General features: G+C 39.5%; 1 protein-coding gene across 5 annotated transcripts in view; it reads left to right on the top strand.

Moving 5' to 3' along the window:
• Positions 1-21,465, top strand: part of SPAG9 (sperm associated antigen 9) — a 135,651-nt gene that overhangs the window by 63,772 nt on the left and 50,414 nt on the right. For all 5 annotated transcript variants that reach the window (XM_059150532.1, XM_059150531.1, XM_059150535.1 and 2 more), the window contains one exon: positions 2,337-2,487. In XM_059150532.1, coding sequence (XP_059006515.1) covers positions 2,337-2,487 — 151 coding nt within the window. The remainder of the gene's footprint in view (positions 1-2,336; positions 2,488-21,465) is intronic.

Below are 21,465 nucleotides of genomic sequence, written 5' to 3'. Positions count from 1 at the left end.
TGAATTCTACTGGTATTTTGGATTGTACGCTTAGTTAACAGGAGTGGAAAAGCAAAACTTGGCTCCATAGCAGACTCTTTCATCCAGTAGTTTTATACTTCTTCTTTATTTGATATGTGTGAAAACAAATGTGTTGTCTGTCATTCATATAGGAAGATAATTCTAATGACTGGCCTGTGTTTTGATTTCTGTTAGCAGTGTGATGAATTTGCACGAAATCTATATTATCTTGCTTTTCTTTGCTTTTTGGGTTAGAGAGCTTTCCATTAAACTATTCCATTAAATTCACACCGTTTTTGCTTAAGTTATTCAGATATGTTAAAAAATAAAAAGCCATTTAGTAGTTCTTAGATCCTTACATTATTGGTTCTCAAAATACCGCTCCCCAGCCCCAAATTGAGGGACAATCAGACAACAACTTTTTATTTTGTCAAGTATGGATGTTAAAACAAAATTTGCTTTCTAGTCATTGTCATCATCATTTGATGAAAGAAAGAGATTTAAAATCAAAGTAGCAGAAAAGATGTAGAAAAAGGTCCATCCATCATTTTCAGGAAAGAACAGGTTTTGTGATATATGGAAATGTTTATGTGTACAATATGGCCTATATCATCCAATAAGGATATAATAAATAATGTCTCTTCACTATGAACTTAGGAAAACTTTATTGATGAGCCAGCCTTAAGGAATTATTGGTCTAAACAGATTAGCTGAGTAGTTACTTTACTTTTTGTCATTTGGTTGTTCTGGAAGCTCATAGACACAAACTTATATTTGTTTTTAAAGTCTGCCTTTTACTGTGCAGCCTACCTGCATTTAAATTTTCCTAAATCAAATAGGTAAAGTACCAAGTGTAAAGAAATGATGAATAATTAGCTAATAGGGAAAAGTCCTGTTTTATTTCCTTGTGTAAGGAGACCTTTAACCAGGCGCAATCTCTCAATCCTTTCCCTTCACCCAATCTTTAAGAAGGAGTTCTGACAGTTTTACTAATTACTAAGGTAATTAGGAATGGGAGAGCATATCCTTTGTGTTAAGTGAAGGCCAATTTCAAGAGACTTAAGTTTCTTGTTACAAAAATGAGCTTTCAGGGCGCCTGGGTGGCTCAGTGGGTTGGGCCGCTGCCTTCGGCTCAGGTCATGATCTCAGGGTCCTGGGATCGAGTCCCACATCGGGCTCTCTGCTCAGCAGGGAGCCTGCTTCCTCCTCTCTCTCTGCCTGCCTCTCTGCCTACTTGTGATCTCTGTCTGTCAAATAAATAAGTGAAAAGTCTTTAAAAAAAAAAAAAAAATTAAAAAAAAAAAAAACAAAAAAAACAAAAATGAGCTTTCAGAATAAAGGACTTATTTAGTAAAACTGAATATTTTCCCACTTTTTTTCCCCCCACGTTTATTTATAATCTCAGTGTTTCTGTTCTAATTTACATTCTTACCAGTAGAGGTATGTGTTCCAGGAGGTTCCAAAGCTTTAGTGTCCTTTTTTTTTTTTTTTTTGCCAGTTTCTACTTTTTTGGGTTAATGACCCAGGACAACCTCTTCCTAGCCTGGTTGCCATCCTCTAAAAAGCCCTTTTTATTTGTAATCTAGGTATCACCAAAGGATATGTTTCTTGTTGAAATTCTGTTAGTATTAAAATTGTAACTCTTTTTGCTCATTGAAATTTCCCACAAAACATTGGAAACCCTACAGTCTTTTATAGAATTTTTGGGCTGCCTTGTTTGGAAAAACTAACAGTGGTGTTCTCACATGAACTGTGATTGAAAGGAAGGCATGTATTGGTTCTGTAGAAAAGCTTTCCTGCTGTTAAGGATTAAAACTCTTAGAGTTTATTTTGCCACTTAATCAGTAGTCCTGATTTAAATTATACATCGATTTTCTGTTAGGCAGAAAAGATGCACCCCGAAGAGGCTTGGGCAAATAACTAGGTATTGGTTTGAGGATTTGGGAAGTGTAGAAGCAAGGATGGGATTCACTTTCAAAGGAGGAGGTTGCCAGTTTTCCTAGGGCTAATGTAAGCATGAGTGAAAATTTAGTAGCTTTTGTCCCTGTGAAACCAGACCAGAGACTGCTCCCTAAGGGAAGAATTCATCAGTAACTTGCAAGATTTCCTAAACTATTAGTTTACTACTTTTCCTAGTTAATTTTTTGGGGCTAATTTGAACTTCTGAGAGTATCCTTTTTCTTTGGTAAGTGTACTTGTCTAGATAGGCAGATGTTATTTTTTAAGCGTGATTATTCTAAAACAGTGACATCCCAGGCTTATTACTTATAGTCATGATGAACAGAAATTAAAAAGGAATGAATGAATGCTTAATTTTTTTCTCCCCTCTTCAATAGAAAAGAACGTCCTATATCATTAGGGATTTTCCCATTACCTGCTGGAGACGGATTGCTTACACCTGACACTCAGAAAGGTGGTGAGACCCCTGGATCAGAGCAATGGAAATTTCAGGAATTAAGTCAACCTCGTTCTCATACTAGTCTGAAGGTAAGCTTCATTCTGCCAAAATCTTCAGTTTACATTGTGTAAACTTTTGTATCCAAATTGAAGTACTAGATAGCTAAAACATAAAAAAATGAAAGTTTGTATACATGTTATCATGGAAAACTAATGCCTTTTATTTATCTTTTGCCTTTTTTTAAAATTGGAAATGAGTTCTTCCCAAAGAGTTGGGTTTTTACTATTCTTTTTCAAGTTATATAGGAAAACAAAAGTCAAGCATTTTTATATCTTGATTAATATACTAATGACACTAATTACCAACATTTCTATTTGATTTAGGCTATTTTGATATTTATTTGGTCATACAAGTTTTAAGTGGGATAACTAATGAATGTAATAATGTTTTTTAGAATTTAAAATCATTGGGGGAACGCCTGGGTGGCTCAGTTGGTTAAGCAGCTGCCTTCGGCTCAGGTCAGGATCGAGTCCCACATTGGGCTCCTTGCTCGGCAGGGAGCCTGCTTCTCCCTCTGCCTCTGTCTGCCATTCTGTCTGCCTGTGCTCGCTCTCTCTCCCCCCCCCTCTCTGACAAATAAATAAAATCTTTAAAAAAAAAAAAAAAATCATTGGTACCCGAAATCCTTAGCTCACTGTTAGAAGCTTCACAATTTAGTAAGGCTTCATTTTATTTTTTTTAAAACGTGATTTTTTTTCCCTCAAACCTCTTCATAAAGCAATATCCAAAAGTATATTGTGTTTAGGTAAAAAGCCCTAGTGTTAGTTCATTATAGATTATACTTTTTTTTTTATTTTTTTTTTAAAGATTTATTTTATTTTATTTATTTGACAGAGAGAGATCACAGGTAGGCAAAGAGGCTGGCAGAGAGAGAGAGAGAGAGAGAGGGAAGCAGGCTCCCTGCCGAGCAGAGAGCCCGATGCGGGACTCGATCCCAGGACCCCGAGATCACGACCTGAGCCGAAGGCAGCGGCTTAACCCACTGAGCCACCCAGGTGCCCCTAGATTATACTTTTGACTAAGAACATACCATTGAATATAAGTATAATTAATAATATACTGTAAGAGGGAAGATATACTAATAGTTTAAAAAGTATTTAAAGTTGGGGCACCTGGCTGGCTCAGAAGAGCATGCAGCTCTTGATCTTGAGGTCTTAAGTTTGAGTCCCATGATGGGAGTGTAGAGATTACTATATACCTACATACATATATATATGTATACATACATAAACTTTAAAAAATTAAAATTATATTCTATATCTTATAAAGTCAATTTTTGTAAAGAGAATATTGATTATAAAAGAATCTTGTATTATAACATCTATCATAATACGGGCCACCTCTAATGAATACAAATAAATTACATCTTATCTCCTTTTCTTCCTTTCTTTTTTTCCAAAGTACTTATTATGGTCTAAGTGCTTAAAGATAGCCCTTCTACTTTTAAAATACTAAGTCATTTACTTAATTACTTTGTCTGTTTCTCTCCATTCAGAAAGTAATGTCCATGTGGTGTATTTGCTGCTGTAGCAGTTTGTCGTGGCCACTCAGAAGGTGTTTGCTGAATGAATTAGTTTTAGATGTTAGGAAGACTTTTTTGGGATAATATAAATGGTCTCTCAGCCCTAGTAGGTAGATGCATTTTGAATCATTTCACTGCCTTTTGAAATGTGCTCAAAACAGTAAGCAATCAATAAATATTTGATAGCTTTTCTCCCACTGAAAAGTCTTTTTAAAAAATTATTTATTTATTTATTTGACAGAGAGAGAGAGAGATCACAAATAGGCAGAGAGGCAGGCAGAGAGAGGGGGGGAGCAGGCTCCCTGCTGAACAGAGAACCCTGGCCGTGATCGTATAGTGGTTAGTACTCTTAGTTGTGAACAGAGAACCCTATGCCATGAGGGGCTTGATTCTAGGACGCTGGGATCATGACCTGAGCCTAAGGCAGAGGCTTTAACCCACTGAGCCATCCAGGCGCCTCCTGAAAAGTATTTTTAACATTAAGACTGACCTCCCACTTTCTCCCGCTCTTTTGTTTGTTGCTCAGTTTATGAGAAGCTGATCATGCAGCTAGCTGCTCAGTATCAGTCCCCAGTGACGCTGCTAGGAAATGCTCTAATTCTTTACTCCTCCTGCCACACTGGCTTCTTTTTTAAAAACCTGCCTTTAGGTTTACTAGGTCTTCCAAAACACCCATCCCTCAATTCGCCTACTTACCATATCCCTTTCCCAAAACAAAATTAAGTAGGAGGGATACTTTTAGTACATCAAAAATGTATACCATATGGTAACTATATTTTAATTATATTCCAAAAAGGAACTTTAAGATTTTTTATTTATATATTTGACAGAGAGAGATCACAAGTAGGCAGAGAGGCAAGCAGAGAGAGAGAGAGGAGGAAGCAGGCTCCCTGCTGAGTAGAGAGCCTGATGCAGAACTCGATCCCAGGACCCTGAGATCATGACCTGAGCCGAAGGCAGCGGCTTAACCCACTGAGCCACCCAGGCGCCCCCAAAAAGGAACTTTAAAGAGAAGATTATTATAATTCTCTTGTTGCTTTAATCCAGCAACGTGCTGTGACAGAACTTTATTGAAAGTTATAAACTGATTAATGGGTTGTTAATATGTACTTAAGCCTGAGAGGTTTTATTTGTATCCTCTTTAGAGATATGAAGACAAGTATTTCCCAGAGAGTTTCTAGAATAAAATCCTCTCTCTCTTTCTTTCTCTACTCCGATCACAGAGCCACTAAATGAGATAAAGGCTCTCATTCCTAGGAGCGGAGTGGTGTATTACAAAAGAGCAAAAGTCAGATTTGTAAAGTATGTCTAATAATTAGGACATACTTTATTATTTACCTGGCCTCTTGTTATAAATCAGACGTCTTTCTCTAACTTTATGAAAGGCTAGGAGTTGGGTTTAAGAGTTCACTTATAAAAAAGAGTTCACTTATGGACCATGTCTCTTATACCCACTGGTCTTGGTGTCCGTGTGTGATAGGAAGTAGGCTAGTCTGATTTAAAGTTTTCTACAACTTCCATTTCTCTGAGAATTTGGGGGATGACCTGGCTGTATTTAAGGCATGCTTTGCCTTTGTTATGAAAAAGTGAAGGTGAGAATTATAATCAAGATTAATTTTACTAGCACATTTTCCTGTGAGGTAAGGTTAAGGTGAAAATGTTCTACGAGAAAACCATATGATGGGGTTATAACCTTTAAGGAAACAGAACTATGGGAAGCTTTGTGCCAGAAGAGTGGCAATAGAGGGGATTGGCCAATGATTGTAATGTTATGGTCCTTCTTTGTTGCTGTATTGCAAATTTCTCACTGTGAGAAAAGAGTTGTAGCCTATAGGGTATTGTATCTTCAGGTACTGGAAAATCTTCCAGGAATGATGCATCTAGAAAAGTATATGCGTAAAAAGAAGTGTTCATACATACTGTGCCTCCCTGTATCATATTCTTCTGGGAGAGATTAACAAATAAATAAAGCAATAGATTTAAAATATTGAGATGTACTACTGTGCGTGTATGCACACATGCACGTGTGTGTGTGATGTACTATTTCAAAAAAGCAAGATAAGGGGCGAGAGTAAGTAGGGTGGAATGCTTGCTTTAGGGTGGCAAAAAGGAAGGCTTCTTGGATGAGGTGGTAAGCACCCTGATGCGAAGGATGTACAAGCGCATGGAAAGGCCCCGTGGCAGGGGCAGACTGGAATGTTTGAGAAATGGTTGTTTCACCCAGCCTCTCCTTTGAGACTTTTAGTCTTAACTGCTGTGCTGACGTGCCTTTTGTCAGGTTTACCCTCTAAATATAATTGGAAATTCTCATTCCCACCCTGCCTTGTAGCAGCATTTGACACGTTTGAATACTTTCTGCTTCTTGAAATGCTGTCTTCATTTTGCCCCCAGGACACTGCATCCCCTTATGGGTCCTGGACTTCTCTCTACATAATCTGGGTAGCTCAGGTTCCATGTCTGCAAATGCCCTCCATCCATTGGTCACCAATTTGAATCTCTGACCCTGACGCTTTTCCTGAACTCTATGCTGCTGAATCCATTTGCATTCTTTTATAGTTTTCCCACATATATATTTATTCCTGCTTAGGTCACCACTAGTAGGAATAGCCTTCTTTGATGGCTAATCAGAATGCCACAGCTTACACAAAGCCTCATCTGACACCCCATTAATGGCCCTCAGATCTAGTTTAGAGATCAGTAGAAAGCAGAGGAGTTTATATTGCATCATTAGCAGAGATGTCTTACTGGGGGTGCTTCTAGTGAAATAGGTAAAAAGCAACTTGTGTTGAGTCACCCCTGCGGTTCTGTCAAAAATGTATTATAAAAGTGCTAAAGGTGGAGGAGCCTGGGTGGCTCAGTGGGTTAAGTCTCTGTCTTCAGCTTGGGTCATGATCTCAGAGTCCTGGGATCGAGTCCTGCCTCAGGCTCTCTGCTCAACAGGGAGCCTGCCTCTTTGCCTACTTGTGATCTATCATAAATAAATAAAATCTTTGGGTGAAAAAAAGTGCTAAAGGTGGGAATGAGCAAAAAACATTAAGGTAGGATTGTTCATCCAACTGAATTATATTCCCAAATAAGAGGCAAAGAAGGAAGGAATTGGAGGAGAAAAGGCCAAGAATAACCTGAGACAGTCCTGAAGAAGAACAGTAAGAAAAAGAACTTGCCCTGCTAGATAGTAAAGGTTTCTATAAAGCTGTAATTACTTACATGTTATAGTATTGCATTATCTGCCCCTCCTCTTTCCTTTCTGCACAGTTGAGCCTGGAAGCTGGTCAGTAGGGCAAAGCAAGGTTAAGCATCCATAGGGTAAAGTGGGGTGGGGATGGGGCAGGTATATATAACCTGAGCAAGGTCAGGAGTATATCCATCTGGGGAGGCTGGTGTAGAGTCAGGGCCCCAACAGTTGAAGGACATCCATGCAAAGGGGCAGCCTGGGTGTTAGATCTTAATCAGGGTGATGAGGGCTTCCCCAAGGAAAGGCAGTCCAGGCATAGGGTGTGGGAGCTTGAGCAGGTGAGGAGGGGAGCATCCACAGAGTGGGAATGGGGGGGCAACCTGGAATGGTGAAGCAGAAGATGTACAGGGAAAGAAAAGCATTGGCTGGAAGTGGCAGAGAAGAGAGACTGTGGCCTCAGATATTCAAAGGACAAGAGAACTTGAGAAGGGAAGCCGTTGTTAGCAGAGTCATCTGGTATGGATAAGTCAAGTACAACGAGGAGTGAATTTGTCAATTTGTAGGTATAGGTTTGCTCGGTTTAAGTTGCAGGACCATTAACAGGAGTGAGCATGAGTCAGAAAAGGAGGAACGAGAAAGTGTCAGGACTCAAGACAGGTGGTTGTAATGGGAAGAGGGAAAAGGGTAACTTGAGCCAGGAGAGTGGTAGAAATGCTACTCTTAGAATGGGAGACTCTGGGTTGTGTGCTTTCAAGAGTCCAGTAGAAAGAGAAATTGAAAACAAGGGAGTGAAGGACGATCGTTGATACATCAGAATCGTGGAGGGAGGGATCTACTAAAGTCTACTTTGTTGATGGGACGCCTCAGTTTTTCCTAGTTCTTTGCTATTATGAACAATGCCGTATGGAATTATACATAATTATGTACTTTTATTTATGATTCCCGTAAGTGGGATTGCTGAATCAAAATGTGTATTTCAGATTTTGATGGATATGCCAAATTGCCTGCCAAAACCCATTTGTCCTTTCACCCAGCGATGTTGTTCAAATTCTTTATCGCTTTACACGTTTAGAGTTCAGATGGCCCTTCCTTGTGTCCAAATATGGAAAGAGAATGATGTGTTTTAGGTATCATTTTAAGAATCCTGTACATAGAATTTTCATGCTGTTTTCCAGACCTTGGTTGGTGTCAATTTGCCAGTGATTTCACAGATGCCATCTAGTTTCTTTCTTTCTTTCTTCTTAAGATTTTATTTATTTAGTTATTTGACAGAGATCACAAGTAGGCGGGGGGGGGGGGGGGGCGGGCACGAGGGGAGCAGGCTCCCTGCCTAGTAAAGCGCCTGATGCGGGGCTAGATCCCAGGACTCTGGGGTCATGATCTGAGCCAAAGGTAGATGCTTAACCCATTGAGCCAGCCAGGCGCCCCAACCATCTAGTTTCACATATACACACATGGATGTGTGTGCACCTGTATGTGTTTATGCACCTGTGCATGCCTAAAGATGGATGTGTGAGTGGCTACATATTGGATATATACTCCCTCAAAATATTTTCTTCTTTGAAGGGTCTCCTTCAAAGGTGATTGTTAGTAGAATGTGACTTTTAGAACTGAGAAAAATAATTTCAAATAAAAAGCAATTGATGGATGCCTACTTGTCAAAATTTTAAGAGTTCTTCTGAAACCCTATGACTTGAAATACTTGAGTAGAAGGCTGTGAGCAGCTCTTGTCAGCAGGGTTTGGTATGTAAAGCCAGTGGTCAATGTGTGCTGCATTCTTCAGGGGATGTGCTTAGCATACAGAACAGGAAATGGCTAAATAGAGCCAGCATTCTTGTTCAGAAGAATTTTCCATCCTCCTCCCTTTGTGGCTAACAATTTAGTTCCTCTTTCTTTAGTTTTTCCAAACTTGGATTTCTATAGTAGTTGAAACTTAACTGCTGTTTCTTTTGTGATTAAGATTCCTATTATAAAATGTGTAACTAAACATTTCTAAAATATTAAAGCTCTCAATTTTTTAACTTTCTTTTGAAATATTTTAGACTTTAAGAAAAGTTGCAAAAACAGTGTAGAGTTCCTTTGTACTCATCACCCATCATCAGCAAGTGTTAACTACCATAGTGTATACCATTATTAAAACTAAGACAGTTGACATTGGTACAATATTATTAGCTAAACTGTAGGCTTATATTTGGGTTTTATGAGTTTTCCCTGTTACTGTCTTCTGTTCCAGGATCCAGTCCAGGATCTCACATTGGTTGAGCTTTGTCTTCTTGGTTTCTTCTAACATGTGATAGTTCCTCAGTCTTGATCTTGGGGCATAAGGAGCATTGGCTAATTATATTGTAAAATGCCCCACAGATTGACCTTCTCTAATGATTTCTCATGATGAGATTGAGATCATATATTTTTGGCAAGAATACTGCAGAAGCAATATGCCTAAGTGGTGGTTATTAACCTTGACTGCTTGGTTTAGCTGGTGTGTGCTAGATTTCTCTGCTGTAGTTACTGTTTTTCCTTTATAATTAATAAGGATCTTGGGGGTGGGGTGCCTGGGTGGCACATTGGTTAAGCCTCTGACTCTTGTTTTGGCCTAGGTCATGATCTCAGGGTTGTGAGTTTGAGCCCCGCAGCTGGCTCTGCACTCAGCAGGGAGTCTGCTTGAGATTCTCTTACTCTCTCTCTCCCTCTGCCCTTCCCCCTTGCTTTTGTGCATGCATGTGCACACTCTCTCTCTCTCTAAATTAATAAATTTTTAAAAAAGTATCTTGGTAGATACACTTCGAGAATGTGCGAATATCGTGTTTTTCTTCAAACTTTTATCCACTTATTTTAGTATCCGTGACTGGATCTTAACGGTTATTATTGTGATGTTCCAATGGTTATTTTCTATTTTCTTTGTGGAATTCTTCTCTAAGTGTGAGGCCTTCCTCCTGCCCTTCTTTCCTTTCTTCCTTTTTTGTTTGAACTCATGGACATCTATTTTATTCTGTAGGTTATACACACATGGATGTGTGTGCACCTATATGTGTTTATGCACCTGCGCATGCCTAAAGATGGATGTGTGAGTGGCTACACATTGGATATATACTCCCTCAAAATATTTTTCTTCTTTGAAGGGTCTCCTTCAAAGGCAATTGTTAGTAGAATGTGACTGTCATTTATTTTATTGCTCTAATTGTTCCAGCTTTGGAATCAGGAGCTTTTTCAGGTAGACTTATGTATCTTTTCAACATTCCCCATACTTTTTTGAGTATTTCCTTCCCGGCACCATAAGATGCTCCAGGCTCTTAGTGTTTTCTGTGTCCCAGCCCTTTAGTCTGCCGCTGCTCCCGGGAGCCCTGGTTCTTATATTTAGGAACCAAGATCTAGGCACTAAATGTGCTTGTTGCTTGAAATGTGATTGTTTCTAGGCTCTTTCTTTGATGTTTATGTTGTGGTTTTCCATTCATTTATATTGTGTATTATGTCCTTTTGGATTTTTGTATTTGTGTTTAGGATAGGATAAAATAGAATAGAATTTTAAGAAAAATGGATTGCATGTTTTAATATTTCATGATTTCGCTTGTGACAAAGGATAACGATTTTCTTCTGTACCTTCAGTTTTTATTTGTAAACTTTATTACTCACATATATCCTCATTTGATAAGTTCAGGAACCATCCACAGCTCTGTGTTGGGGTTTGAAGAGAGAAACAGTTACAAGTATATTCCTTTTAATTTTTTAGTATTTTCTCCCTATTTATTTATTCATTTGTTCATTCGTTCCTTCATCTTTGTTGAGATATAATTGACAAAATTATGAGATACAGGGGACTGGAACCAGATCTTTCTTAGTGGGTGTTTAAAGTGAGATTTTTTTTTTTCTTTTTGACTTATTTACTGGGTAGTGTGTTGCCTAAGATGCTAATGTTTGTTGAGAACAGAAATTGGTAAATATCTAAATAATACTATCTGAAAATGATGGTTTTTAAAGCTTGTGTTTCAAAGGTGGCTTCTTTTGAAATAATTGACAACATAAGCATTTATTATATTCTTATTGATATTAAATATTTAAACAAGCTTTTAGAATAGGAAAAATGACTTTAATAATTACCTGTTGAAAACAAATTACCTTCTTTTTGCATTATATAATATTTATTGAGTGCCCACTATGCCAGATACTAGAAGTGATATTATAGTGTTCTCAGAGTCCAAATATTTTATAAAACAGGATTAATTTTTAAATGTTAATGCAGTTTCCCAATTTTAAATAATATTAAACAATCTAGACCAAAAATAAAGTTTCTCCAACTCTAAATTCCCCCAAGCATTATGAGTAGTTGGTATATCTATCCTTTAGACCTTTTTCTTTTACATATGCACATAGATAATACACACTCATAATATCTTTGTAAGATAAATGCTATATGCTTTAAGTATTTTCCTACTTTTTGTTTTTCATGAAAAAATGTGTGTTTGCAGTCTTTCCATTTTTATACAGAGAGCGAGCCACCCAATCCCCCCACTAGCTTTTGATAAATTGAATAGTTGAGAAGGGTTAAAGATGATGATAACCCAGAAGCGGAGATCATGTAACCAAACCTTGAGAGGCGGTTTGGTTTCTATAAAGTGAATCATGCCTTGCTTATCTGTAGCTTTTTGAGAGAATTAACAGAGAGCCCACGGCCATATTTTAATCTTTCAAGAAGACTTTGATGAGTTTCCAGACCAAGAATATTTAGAGCTTCTGCTTGCTTTGTGTTTTAAGAGAAACATTTGTCTCAGGGCGCCCGGGTGGCTCAGGTCATCATCCCAGGGTCCTGGAATGGAGCCCTGCATCAGGCTCCCTGCTCAACAGAGAGCCTGTTTCTCCCTCTCCCTCTGGTGCTCCCCCTGCTTGTGCAGGGACTCTCTCTCTCTCTCTCTGACAAATAACTGAAGTGTTTAAAAGCGGGGGGCACTTGGGGGCTCAGTCGTTAAGCATCTGCCTTTGGCTCAGGTCATGATCCCAGGGTCCTGGGATGGAGCCCTGCATTGGGCTCCCTGCTTGGCAGGAAGCCTGCTTCTCCCTCTCCCACTCCTGCTGCGTGTGTTCCCTCTCTCACTGTCTCTCTCTCTCTGTGTCAAATAAATAAATAAAATCTTAAAAAAAAAAAAAAAAGACATGTGGCCCCTGAACCATATCTCTTAAACTAGAGGGTTGAAGGAGGTGTTTTTATCTTATTTCATGTATGTGTCTTGTACTTTCTTAAAGACTTAAAGTCTGTTAATTAACATATAATGTATTATTAGTTTCAGAGGTAGAGGTCAGTGATTCATCAGTCTTACATAATACCCAGTGCTTATTATATCCCATGTCCTCCTTAAAGTCCCATCACCCAGTTACCCCATCCTCCACCCTCTCCCCTCTAGTAATTCTCAGTTTGTTTCCTAAGATTAAGAGTCTCTTGTTGTTTGTCTCTCTTTCTGATTTCGTCTTACTTTATTTTTCCCTCCTTTCCCCCATACTCCTCTATTTTGTTTCTTAAATTCCACATGCAAGTGGAACCATATGGTAATTAGTCTTTCTCTGACTTACCTCACTTAGCATAACACCCTCTTGTTGCATCCACATCACTGCAAATGACAAGATTTCATTTTTTGTTGGCTAAGTAGTATACCATTGTATGTGTGTGTATGTGTCTATACACACACACCACATCTTCTCTATCCATTCATCCGGTGTTGGACATCTGGGCGCTTTCCATAGTTTGACTATTGTGGACATTGCTGCTATGAACATTGGGGTTCAGATGTCCCTTCAGATCACTACATTTGTATGTTTAGTGTAAATACCCAGTAGTGCGATTGCTGGGTTATAGGGTAGCTCTGTTTTCAACTTTTTGAGGAGCTTGAAGGAGATGTTCTTAAGCCAAATCAAAACAAACCCCCCAAGCCCTCATTTTAACATAGTAGATTACAAATATCTTATTATCCTGAGAGCTAGAGCAAGCCAAAGATACTTAGAAATATGCTAACACCTAGTAAATACAGGATCTTCTTTTCTCTTGTATATTCTTTTCTTCTTCCCAGGTCAGCAGTAGTCCTGAACCGCTGAAGGCTGTAGAACAGGAGTTGAGAATGGTGTTTCAACTCACTGTACAAAAAGTATAGAAACTCAATTAACTATTGGTTACTTATTCAGCTGCTATTATGAAGACATCTAGTGCTCAGTTTGAAAGACTACTGATGTTTTTCACTGAAATACAAGAGAACATTGTTTCTGTGGTGGTTGCTAGTTCTTTACTGTAATCTATAAATTACTCCTCCCCTAAAGACAGCATTTTAAAATAAAGGAGAGGGGGGTGCCTCTCGGTCAGTTGGTCATGATCCCTGGGTCCTGGAATGGAGCCCCATGTCGGGCTTCATTCTCAGCAGGGGAATCTGCTTCTCCCTCTCCCTCTGCCTGTTGTTCCCCTGCTTGTGTACATGCATGCTCCCTCTCTCTGTCAAATAAATCTTTTTTTTTTTTTTTTTTTTTAAAGATTTATTTATTTATTTATTTATTTGACAGAGACCACAAGTAGGCAGAGAGGCAGGCAGAGTGGAGGAAGCAGACTCCCTGCTGAGCAGAGAGCCCGATGCGGGGCTCGATCCCAGGACACTGGGATCATGACCTGAGCCGAAGGCAGAGGCCCTAACCCACTGAGCCACCCAGGCGCCCCTCTTTTTGTTTTTTTTAAAGATTTTATTTATTTATTTGACAGATAGAGATCACAAGTAGGCAGAGAGGCAGGCAGAGAGAGAGGAAGGGAAACAGGCTCCCTGCTGAGCAGAGAGCCCGACGAGGGGCTCGATCCCAGGACCCTGCGATCATGACCTGGGCCAAAGGCAGAGGCTTAACCCACTGAGCCACCCAGGTGCCCCAAATAAATAAAATCTTTAAAGATTTTATTTATTTATTTGACAGAGAGAAATCACAAGTAGGCAGAGAGGCAGGCAGAGCGAGAGAGGAGGAAGCAGGCTCCCCACTGAGCGGAGAGCCCGATTCGGGACTCGATCCCAGGACCCTGAGATCATGACCTGAGCCGAAGGCAGCGGCTTAACCCACTGAGCCACCCAGGCGCCCTAAAATCTTTAACAATAAGATAAAGTAGAGAAAATGTAAGTAAATCCTATGAAAATTCAGCCTGTTTCCATCTATCCAGCTTTAGGTAGGGGACACACAAATACCCTTGCACAAATTTGCACAAATACCTTCCTCAGGACATAATGTATATAACTCGTACAGATCCTGGAGACAGCCCCAGTGTGTCATTATACTGTAGGCTGTCTCCCTGGTTGAACAGATTTCTTAAGCTTCGGTCAGGGTACTGTTCAGCTTTAGTCAGCTGTTTGTCTCTCTTTCTGATTTCGTCTCACAACATCTGTTGTGAGCCTTCTTCATGTCAGGCTTGATACCCTGGGCATTCAGGATATAAGAACAAGGCTTTTTCCCCCACTCACTGTGGGTTAGGTCCCCTACCCACCCAGGTCCATGGAAACCCTTCAGCTGATCTGTGACAGTGAAAGTGTCCCCTTTCTTCAAAAATACCCTCAAGGTTAGGACATTCATACCTTTCCTTTAATAATCATAATTTTCTCAAACCTACAGTATAATTACAAGTAGGCAGAGAAGCAGACCGAGAGAGAGGAGGAAGTAGGCTCCCCGCCGAGCAGAGCCCGATGCGGGGCTCAATCCCAGGACCCAGGGTCCTGGGATCATGACCTGAGCCGAAGGCAGAGGCTTTAACCCACTGAGCCACCCAGGCACCCCACATCTAGATTTATTTCATCTAATTGTGTCTAGAATTAGGGTTCTTAGTGTTTCTTTGGGTCACAAAGTCCTTTAGGAATCATAGTTAATGAAACTTTCCAGAAAATATATGTACACATAGAATTTTGTGGTTCTGTTATGCCATAGAGTTGTGAATCAAGAGAGCTTAACCACTGCTTTAGACATTTTACTTTTACTTGTGGGGAAAGAAATATAAACATAAAAATTAAAATATAAGGTGCTAAATGTTAGAGTGGGGATGCATGGGGCTGGTTTTTGTAATTTTGTCTTTTCTTTCATTAGGCTTAAAATCTTTGAATCATAAAAAACAGGCTTATGTAATAGGGTTGCTTGCCCCTTTATTTAGCTTATTTCAAATGAAGGCAGGCAGGCTACTTAGGAAAGCTCTACAATGGAGCCTTTCTTTACTTCTGTCAAGATTTTATTTTATTTTATTTTATTTTATTTTTTATATTTTATTTATTTGACAGACAGAGATCACAAGTAGGCAGAGAGGCAGGCAGAGAGAGAGGGGGAAGCAGGCTCCCCGCTGAGCGGAGAGCCCAATGCGGGGCTTGTTCCTAGGACCCTGAGACCATGACCTGAGCCGAAGGCAGAGGCTTTAACCCACTGAGCCACCCAGGCGCCCCCTGTCAAGATTTTATTGATCAAGAGAGAGTGTGCTCATGCAGGAGTGAGAGGAGGGGCAAAGGGAGAGGGAGAGAGAATCACAAGCAGACGCCATGCTAAGTGTGGAGCCCAGTGTGGGGCTCTATCTCACAACCCCAGAGATACATGACCTGAGCCGAAACCGAGAGACAAATGCTAAACTGACTGAGCCACCTCAAGGCCCCACTCCCCCCATTTCTAAGTTGTCTGTAGATAATTTCTTTTTTTAGTTAAACTTATGGTCTCTCAGGACATAAATAGTTAAAGGATGCTGACTAACACATGACACAAATATTCTGTGCAGGACTGAGCACACGAGGGAGGCATTCGATGAATGGAAAAACTGAAAATATTTTGTAAAGGCTTATAGACTTTTAGCCTGATATCTAAAGCCAGTAAGAAAATGGCACAAAGGCCAGAAAGCTTTCACCATAGTATCTCAAGTGAAGCTAAAAGTAATGACACCTATTTTCTTTTTGTATGTAGTAAGTACATACAGAATAAAATTTACCATCTTCTTTTCTTTTTTACTTTTATTTATTTGAGAGAAAGAGAGAGCATGAGCGGGAGGAGGGGTGGAGGGAGACAGAGAAGCAGGCTCCCCGTTGAGCAGGGATTTTGGGGGTGGGGGGACTCGATCCCAGGACTCTGGGTCCATGACCTGAGCCCAAGGCAGATGCTTAACTGACTGAGCCACCCAGGTGCCCCAAGAATTTTCTATTATTTTGCACTTGGTATCTTACAAGCTTACTGTTGAGACTAAAAGTGATATACTTTATCTTTTAAAAGATTAACATTTAGATTTGTCTTTCTTCATTGTTTCTTAGTTGGAGGCATTGTTAGTGGCAGAATGACATAATTTCTTCCATATAAGAATACGGTGCTTCCAACCAAACACTGTAGCAGAGACTTGTCATGTCAGTCCTTTCCTACTAATCTTGGAGGATTATGTCACCACTGCCTGGGAGACCAAAGAGAAATGCCTCTTTTGAAAATGGTTTTCAGTTTAAGAGCTTTTCTCTCCTCACCTCTCCCTGAGATCCAAAAGTACAACCCACACAGTGAGCTATTTTAATGAGTATAAAATATTTTTATATGGTAAAACTATAAAAGGTAAGTTACAGATAAATAAATCTCATGTTACTTGGATAGCCCATGACAAATTTAAAATTTTCTTCTAAGCAGATCCTAATTTACCACTTCCTTATAGTCCCAAACCTTTAGAATCCCTAAGATGGCCCAGTCCTTTTCCTGGTTTAGGTTCAGCTCTTTTGTCTGCTTTATTTGGTACTCCTGGATCCACAGGGGCATTTGGGGAGGAAGACTTTTTGTCAAACTTTTTATGTTGTGAACTGTTTAATTACTAAGTAAATTTGTTTAAGGATTTTATTTATTTGAGAAAGAGAGAGTGAGAGAGAGAGAAAGAGAAGGAGCAGGGGGCAGGCCAGTGGGAGAGGGAGATGCAGAATCCCCACGGAGTAGGGAGCCCCCTGGACATGGGGCTTGATCCCAGGACTGCAGTGTCATCAGCTGAGGGCAGCCACGTAGCCCATTGAGCCATCCACGTGCCCCACTAAGTAATTTTTTTTTAAGGTTGAAGTAACTGGACATTGGGGGTGGGGTGATAGGGAGGAAGAAGCAATCATTTCTCTTCTTGACTTTTTCTTGAGAGACAAATGACAAGTACAAGATAGACTTGAAGGGACACACCTCGATAGCTTAGTCAGTGGAGCATGTGACTTGATTGTACAGTCATGAGTTCAAGCCTTATGTTTGGCTTGAGCTTACTTTATTTATTTATTTATTTTTAAAGATTTTATTTATTTGAGATAGAGCATGAGCTTGTGGGGGCCAGGGGGAGAGGGAGAGGGAGATCCCCATTGAGCAGGGAGCCTGATGTGGGGCTCGATCCCAGGACCCTAAGATCATGACCTGAGCTGAAATCGGACACTTAATTGAACCACCCAGGCACCCCAGCATAGAGCTTACTTTAAAAAAAAAAAAAAGAAAGGGGACGTCTGGGTGGCTCAGTTGGTTAAGCAGCTGCCTTCGGCTCGGGTCATGATCCCAGCGTCCTGGGATCGAGTCCCACATCGGGCTCCTTGCTCGGCAGGGAGCCTGCTTCTCCCTCTGCCTCTGCCTGCCATTCTGTCTGCCTGTGCTTGCTCTCTGCCCCCCTCTCTCTCTGATAAATAAATAAAAAATCTTAAAAAAAAAAAAAAGAAAGAAAGAAAGAAATGGACCTCAAATTATTACTACTATTTTTTATTTTTAAAAAGATTTTATTTATTTATTTTTTTTTAAATTTTTTTTTAATTTTTTTTTTTAAAGATTTTATTTATTTATTTGTCAGAGAGAGAGTGAGTGAGAGCGAGCACAGGTAGACAGAGTGGAAGGAAGAGTCAGAGGGAGAAGCAGGCTCCCTGTGGAGCAAGGAGCCCGATGTGGGACTCGATCCCAGGACGCTGGGATCATGACCTGAGCCGAAGGCAGCTGCTTAACCAACTGAGCCACCCAGGCGTCCCTATTTATTTATTTGACAGAAAGCAAGAGCACAAGCAGGGAGAGTGGCAGAGGAAAAGGGAGAAGCAGGTTTCCCGCTGAGCCAGAAGCCTGATGTGAGGCTCGATCCCAGGACCTTGGGATCATGACCTGAGCCAAAGGCAGGCACTTAACTGACTAGTCACCCAGGCACCCCCATGCTGAATTGTTTTAATCCCCAGCATCTTTGCAAAATATTTTGAGTATTTTCCATTTCAGTAAATAACCTTCTGCAGCACAGTTTTTAATTGCTGCATACTATTCTCTTCTATGGATCTGTAAGTAGTTTGCTTAATCTCCTATTTTGGAGCATTTAAGTTGTTTGCAGTTTTTTGCTGTTATAAATATATACATTTTATTTCTTTAAAAGTATATATATATTTTCCAATTTAACATATAAGGACTTTCCCATGCCACTGAAAATTCATTTTAGGTAAGTATCATATGCTAACATGGGTATACTGTTTTATTTTTCCTTTGATAGATTCAAAATCTCAGGGGAAATTTTTTTTTTTTGGTAAATGGATCATTATTGGTTGTGGATATGTGTGTTTCTTAAATGATGATGAGCAATAAAACAATTGGTTGCTGACCAGTTATTTTTTCAAGTCCAAGTATAATATAAACTCAGAAGCTGAAAATAGCAGGAATTTTCTAGGATGAAGGTCTTTGGTAAACACTTGGGTTCTTACCATGTGTTAGAGCTCAGGCTTGTCAGTAGGGCCAAGATACTCAGCCTCTTCAGTGGGTAACTCATGCTGGTATGGCATTCACATTCTGTGACATTCTACACCCCTCAACATTTACAAATAGACAAAAATAGAAAAAAAAAAAAAAAGAAAAAAAAACAACCCTCAGAGTCTGGGGTAGGGTTGAAGAGTGGGCTGTGGGGCACTGTTGAAGGGATAAAAAAGTCTTTTTTTTTTTTTTTTTTTTTTAATTTTAATTCCAGTTAGCATACAGTGTTCTGTTAGTTTCAGATGTACAATATAGTGATTCAGCAGTTCCATATATTACTCAGCGCTCCTCAGGATAAAAGTACTCTTTAATACCTTTCCATCTACTCACCCATACCTCTACCCACCCTCCCTCTGGTAACTATTTGTTCTGTATAGTTAAGAGGCTGCTTCTTGGTTTGTCTCTCTCTCTCTCTCTCTCTCTTTTTGTCTTCCTTTGCTCATTTGTTTTGTTTCTTAAATTCCATGTATGAGTGAAATCATGGTATTTGTCTTTCTCTCAATGGTTTATTTCACTCATTATAACACTCTGTAGCTCCATTCTTGTTGCAGATGGCAAGGTTTCATTCTTTTTCATGGCTGAGTAATATTCCATTATATATATATATATATATATATATATATATATATATATATATAATCTCTCTCTCAAACGCATCTTCTGGATGAAGAGCTCTTGATTTGCTGTCATAATTCATGTCACCCTGAATTCTCATCTGGTAATTGGTTTTGTATTCATTCAGCCACTCCTTTTTTTTTTTTTAAGATTTTAAAAATTTATTTGACAGAGAGAAATCACAAGTAGGCAGGGAGGAAGGCAGAGAAAGAGGGGGAAGCAGGCTCCCCACTGAGCAGAGAGCCCGATTCGGGGCTCAATCCCAGGACCCCGAGACCATGACCTGAGCTGAAGGAAGAGGTTTAACCCACTGAGCCACCCAGGTGCCCCACATTCAGCCACTCTTGGTAGTGAAATTTGTGCTCCATCAAAATTCTTGATAGTAAATAAATGGAGATGAAACATGAAAATGTTTTAATATTATAAAGCTAAGTATTTTGGTGATAAAGCTCCCCAAGTGTGGTTGCTTTCATTGTCATTTCTTTCCACCATAGCACAGGTAGTTGACTGCATGCTGAAAATGTTTTCTTATACTTGAATAGAATTTAAAATTTAAATTTTAATTTGAACACTCTCTGACTTCTCAGGACCTAAGACAAATTCCTCAGATAGCATAATATAGAATTTCTTTTCTTTTTTTTTTTAAATATTTTTAAAATTTATTTGACAGAGAAAGAGAAATCACAAGTAGGCAGGGAGGCAGGCAGAGAGAGGGGGGAAGCAGGCTCCCTGCTGAGCAGAGAGCCCAATGCCGGGTTCGATCCCAGGACCCCTAGATCATGACCTGAGCTGAAGGCAGAGGCTTAACCCACTGAGCCACCCAGGTGCCCCCAGATAGCATAATATAAAGCTTAGATTATGTATGTAATTTTGATTGGCATAGTGTTTTTTTTCAATGATATGGATTTTGTTTCATTATTTTTCTAGCTGTAACATTTTTAACAATGTGCTTTAAAGTTAAATAAAATTTTGAAGATGAAAATAAAAGTCCCAAAAAATCATCCTCCACCATAGTAGCATAACTTAATACGTTTATATATTCTTTTGCTTTAGGCCAAAAGCATGCATTTCCAAAATTCTCAGTTGTGCATAACATACTGTTTTATTTGCTATATAAAAATTGCAAAACTTTTGTTTTTCATTTATTTTATTTATTTGAGAGAGAGAGAAAGCAGAGGGAAGTGGGAGAGGGAGAAGCAGGGTTCCCCACTGATCAGGGAGCCTGATGTAGGGCTCGATCCCCAGAACACTGAGATCATGATATGAGCTGAAGCTGATGCTTAACTGACTGAGACACCCAGGTGTCCCAGGTGCTAACATTTTGAACACTCAGTATGTGTGAACACTTTGTAGTCTTTATGTAGAATAATTTATAATCTATTAATTAGGTACCTTATCTCTATTTTACAAATAAGAAATAGATAAAGAAAGAATATGTAACTTACCCAAGGTCGAACAGTTAGTGAATGGTAAACTCACTAATTTACCCTAATTCTTCTTCTTTCTCCTCCTCCTACTACTTGTAAACTTTTTGTCAGGTTCTCTCTCTCTCTTTTTTTTAAAGATTTATTTGGGGGGAGAGGGAGAGAGAATCCCAGACTCCACTTTTAGCACATAGCTCAACACAGAGCTCTATCTCACGAACCTGAGATCATGACCTGAACCAAAACCAAGAGTTGGACACTTAACCTACTGAGCCACCCAATTGCTCTAGGTTCTTTTCTTTTATTTATTTATTTTATTTATTTTTTTAAAGGCCTGGGTACTTTGCTCTAAAAGAACTGCCTCATTATCCGTAGCCATTGCACAACTGTGTTTGTTTTTCTTTTTAAGTAGGCTCTGTGCCCAGCATGGGGCCTGAGCTAATGACCCTGAGATCAAGAGTCACATACTCCACCAACTGAGCCCACCAAGTGCCCCTCTTTTTTTGGGGGGGGGTATTTAAAAAAAATCCCCTCCCCTACTCCCCCG

This window comes from Mustela lutreola, chromosome 15 (genome assembly GCF_030435805.1).
Source record: "Mustela lutreola isolate mMusLut2 chromosome 15, mMusLut2.pri, whole genome shotgun sequence".
In the NCBI taxonomy this organism is placed as follows: domain Eukaryota; kingdom Metazoa; phylum Chordata; class Mammalia; order Carnivora; family Mustelidae; genus Mustela; species Mustela lutreola.
This window is presented reverse-complemented; position numbering and strand designations above follow the sequence as displayed.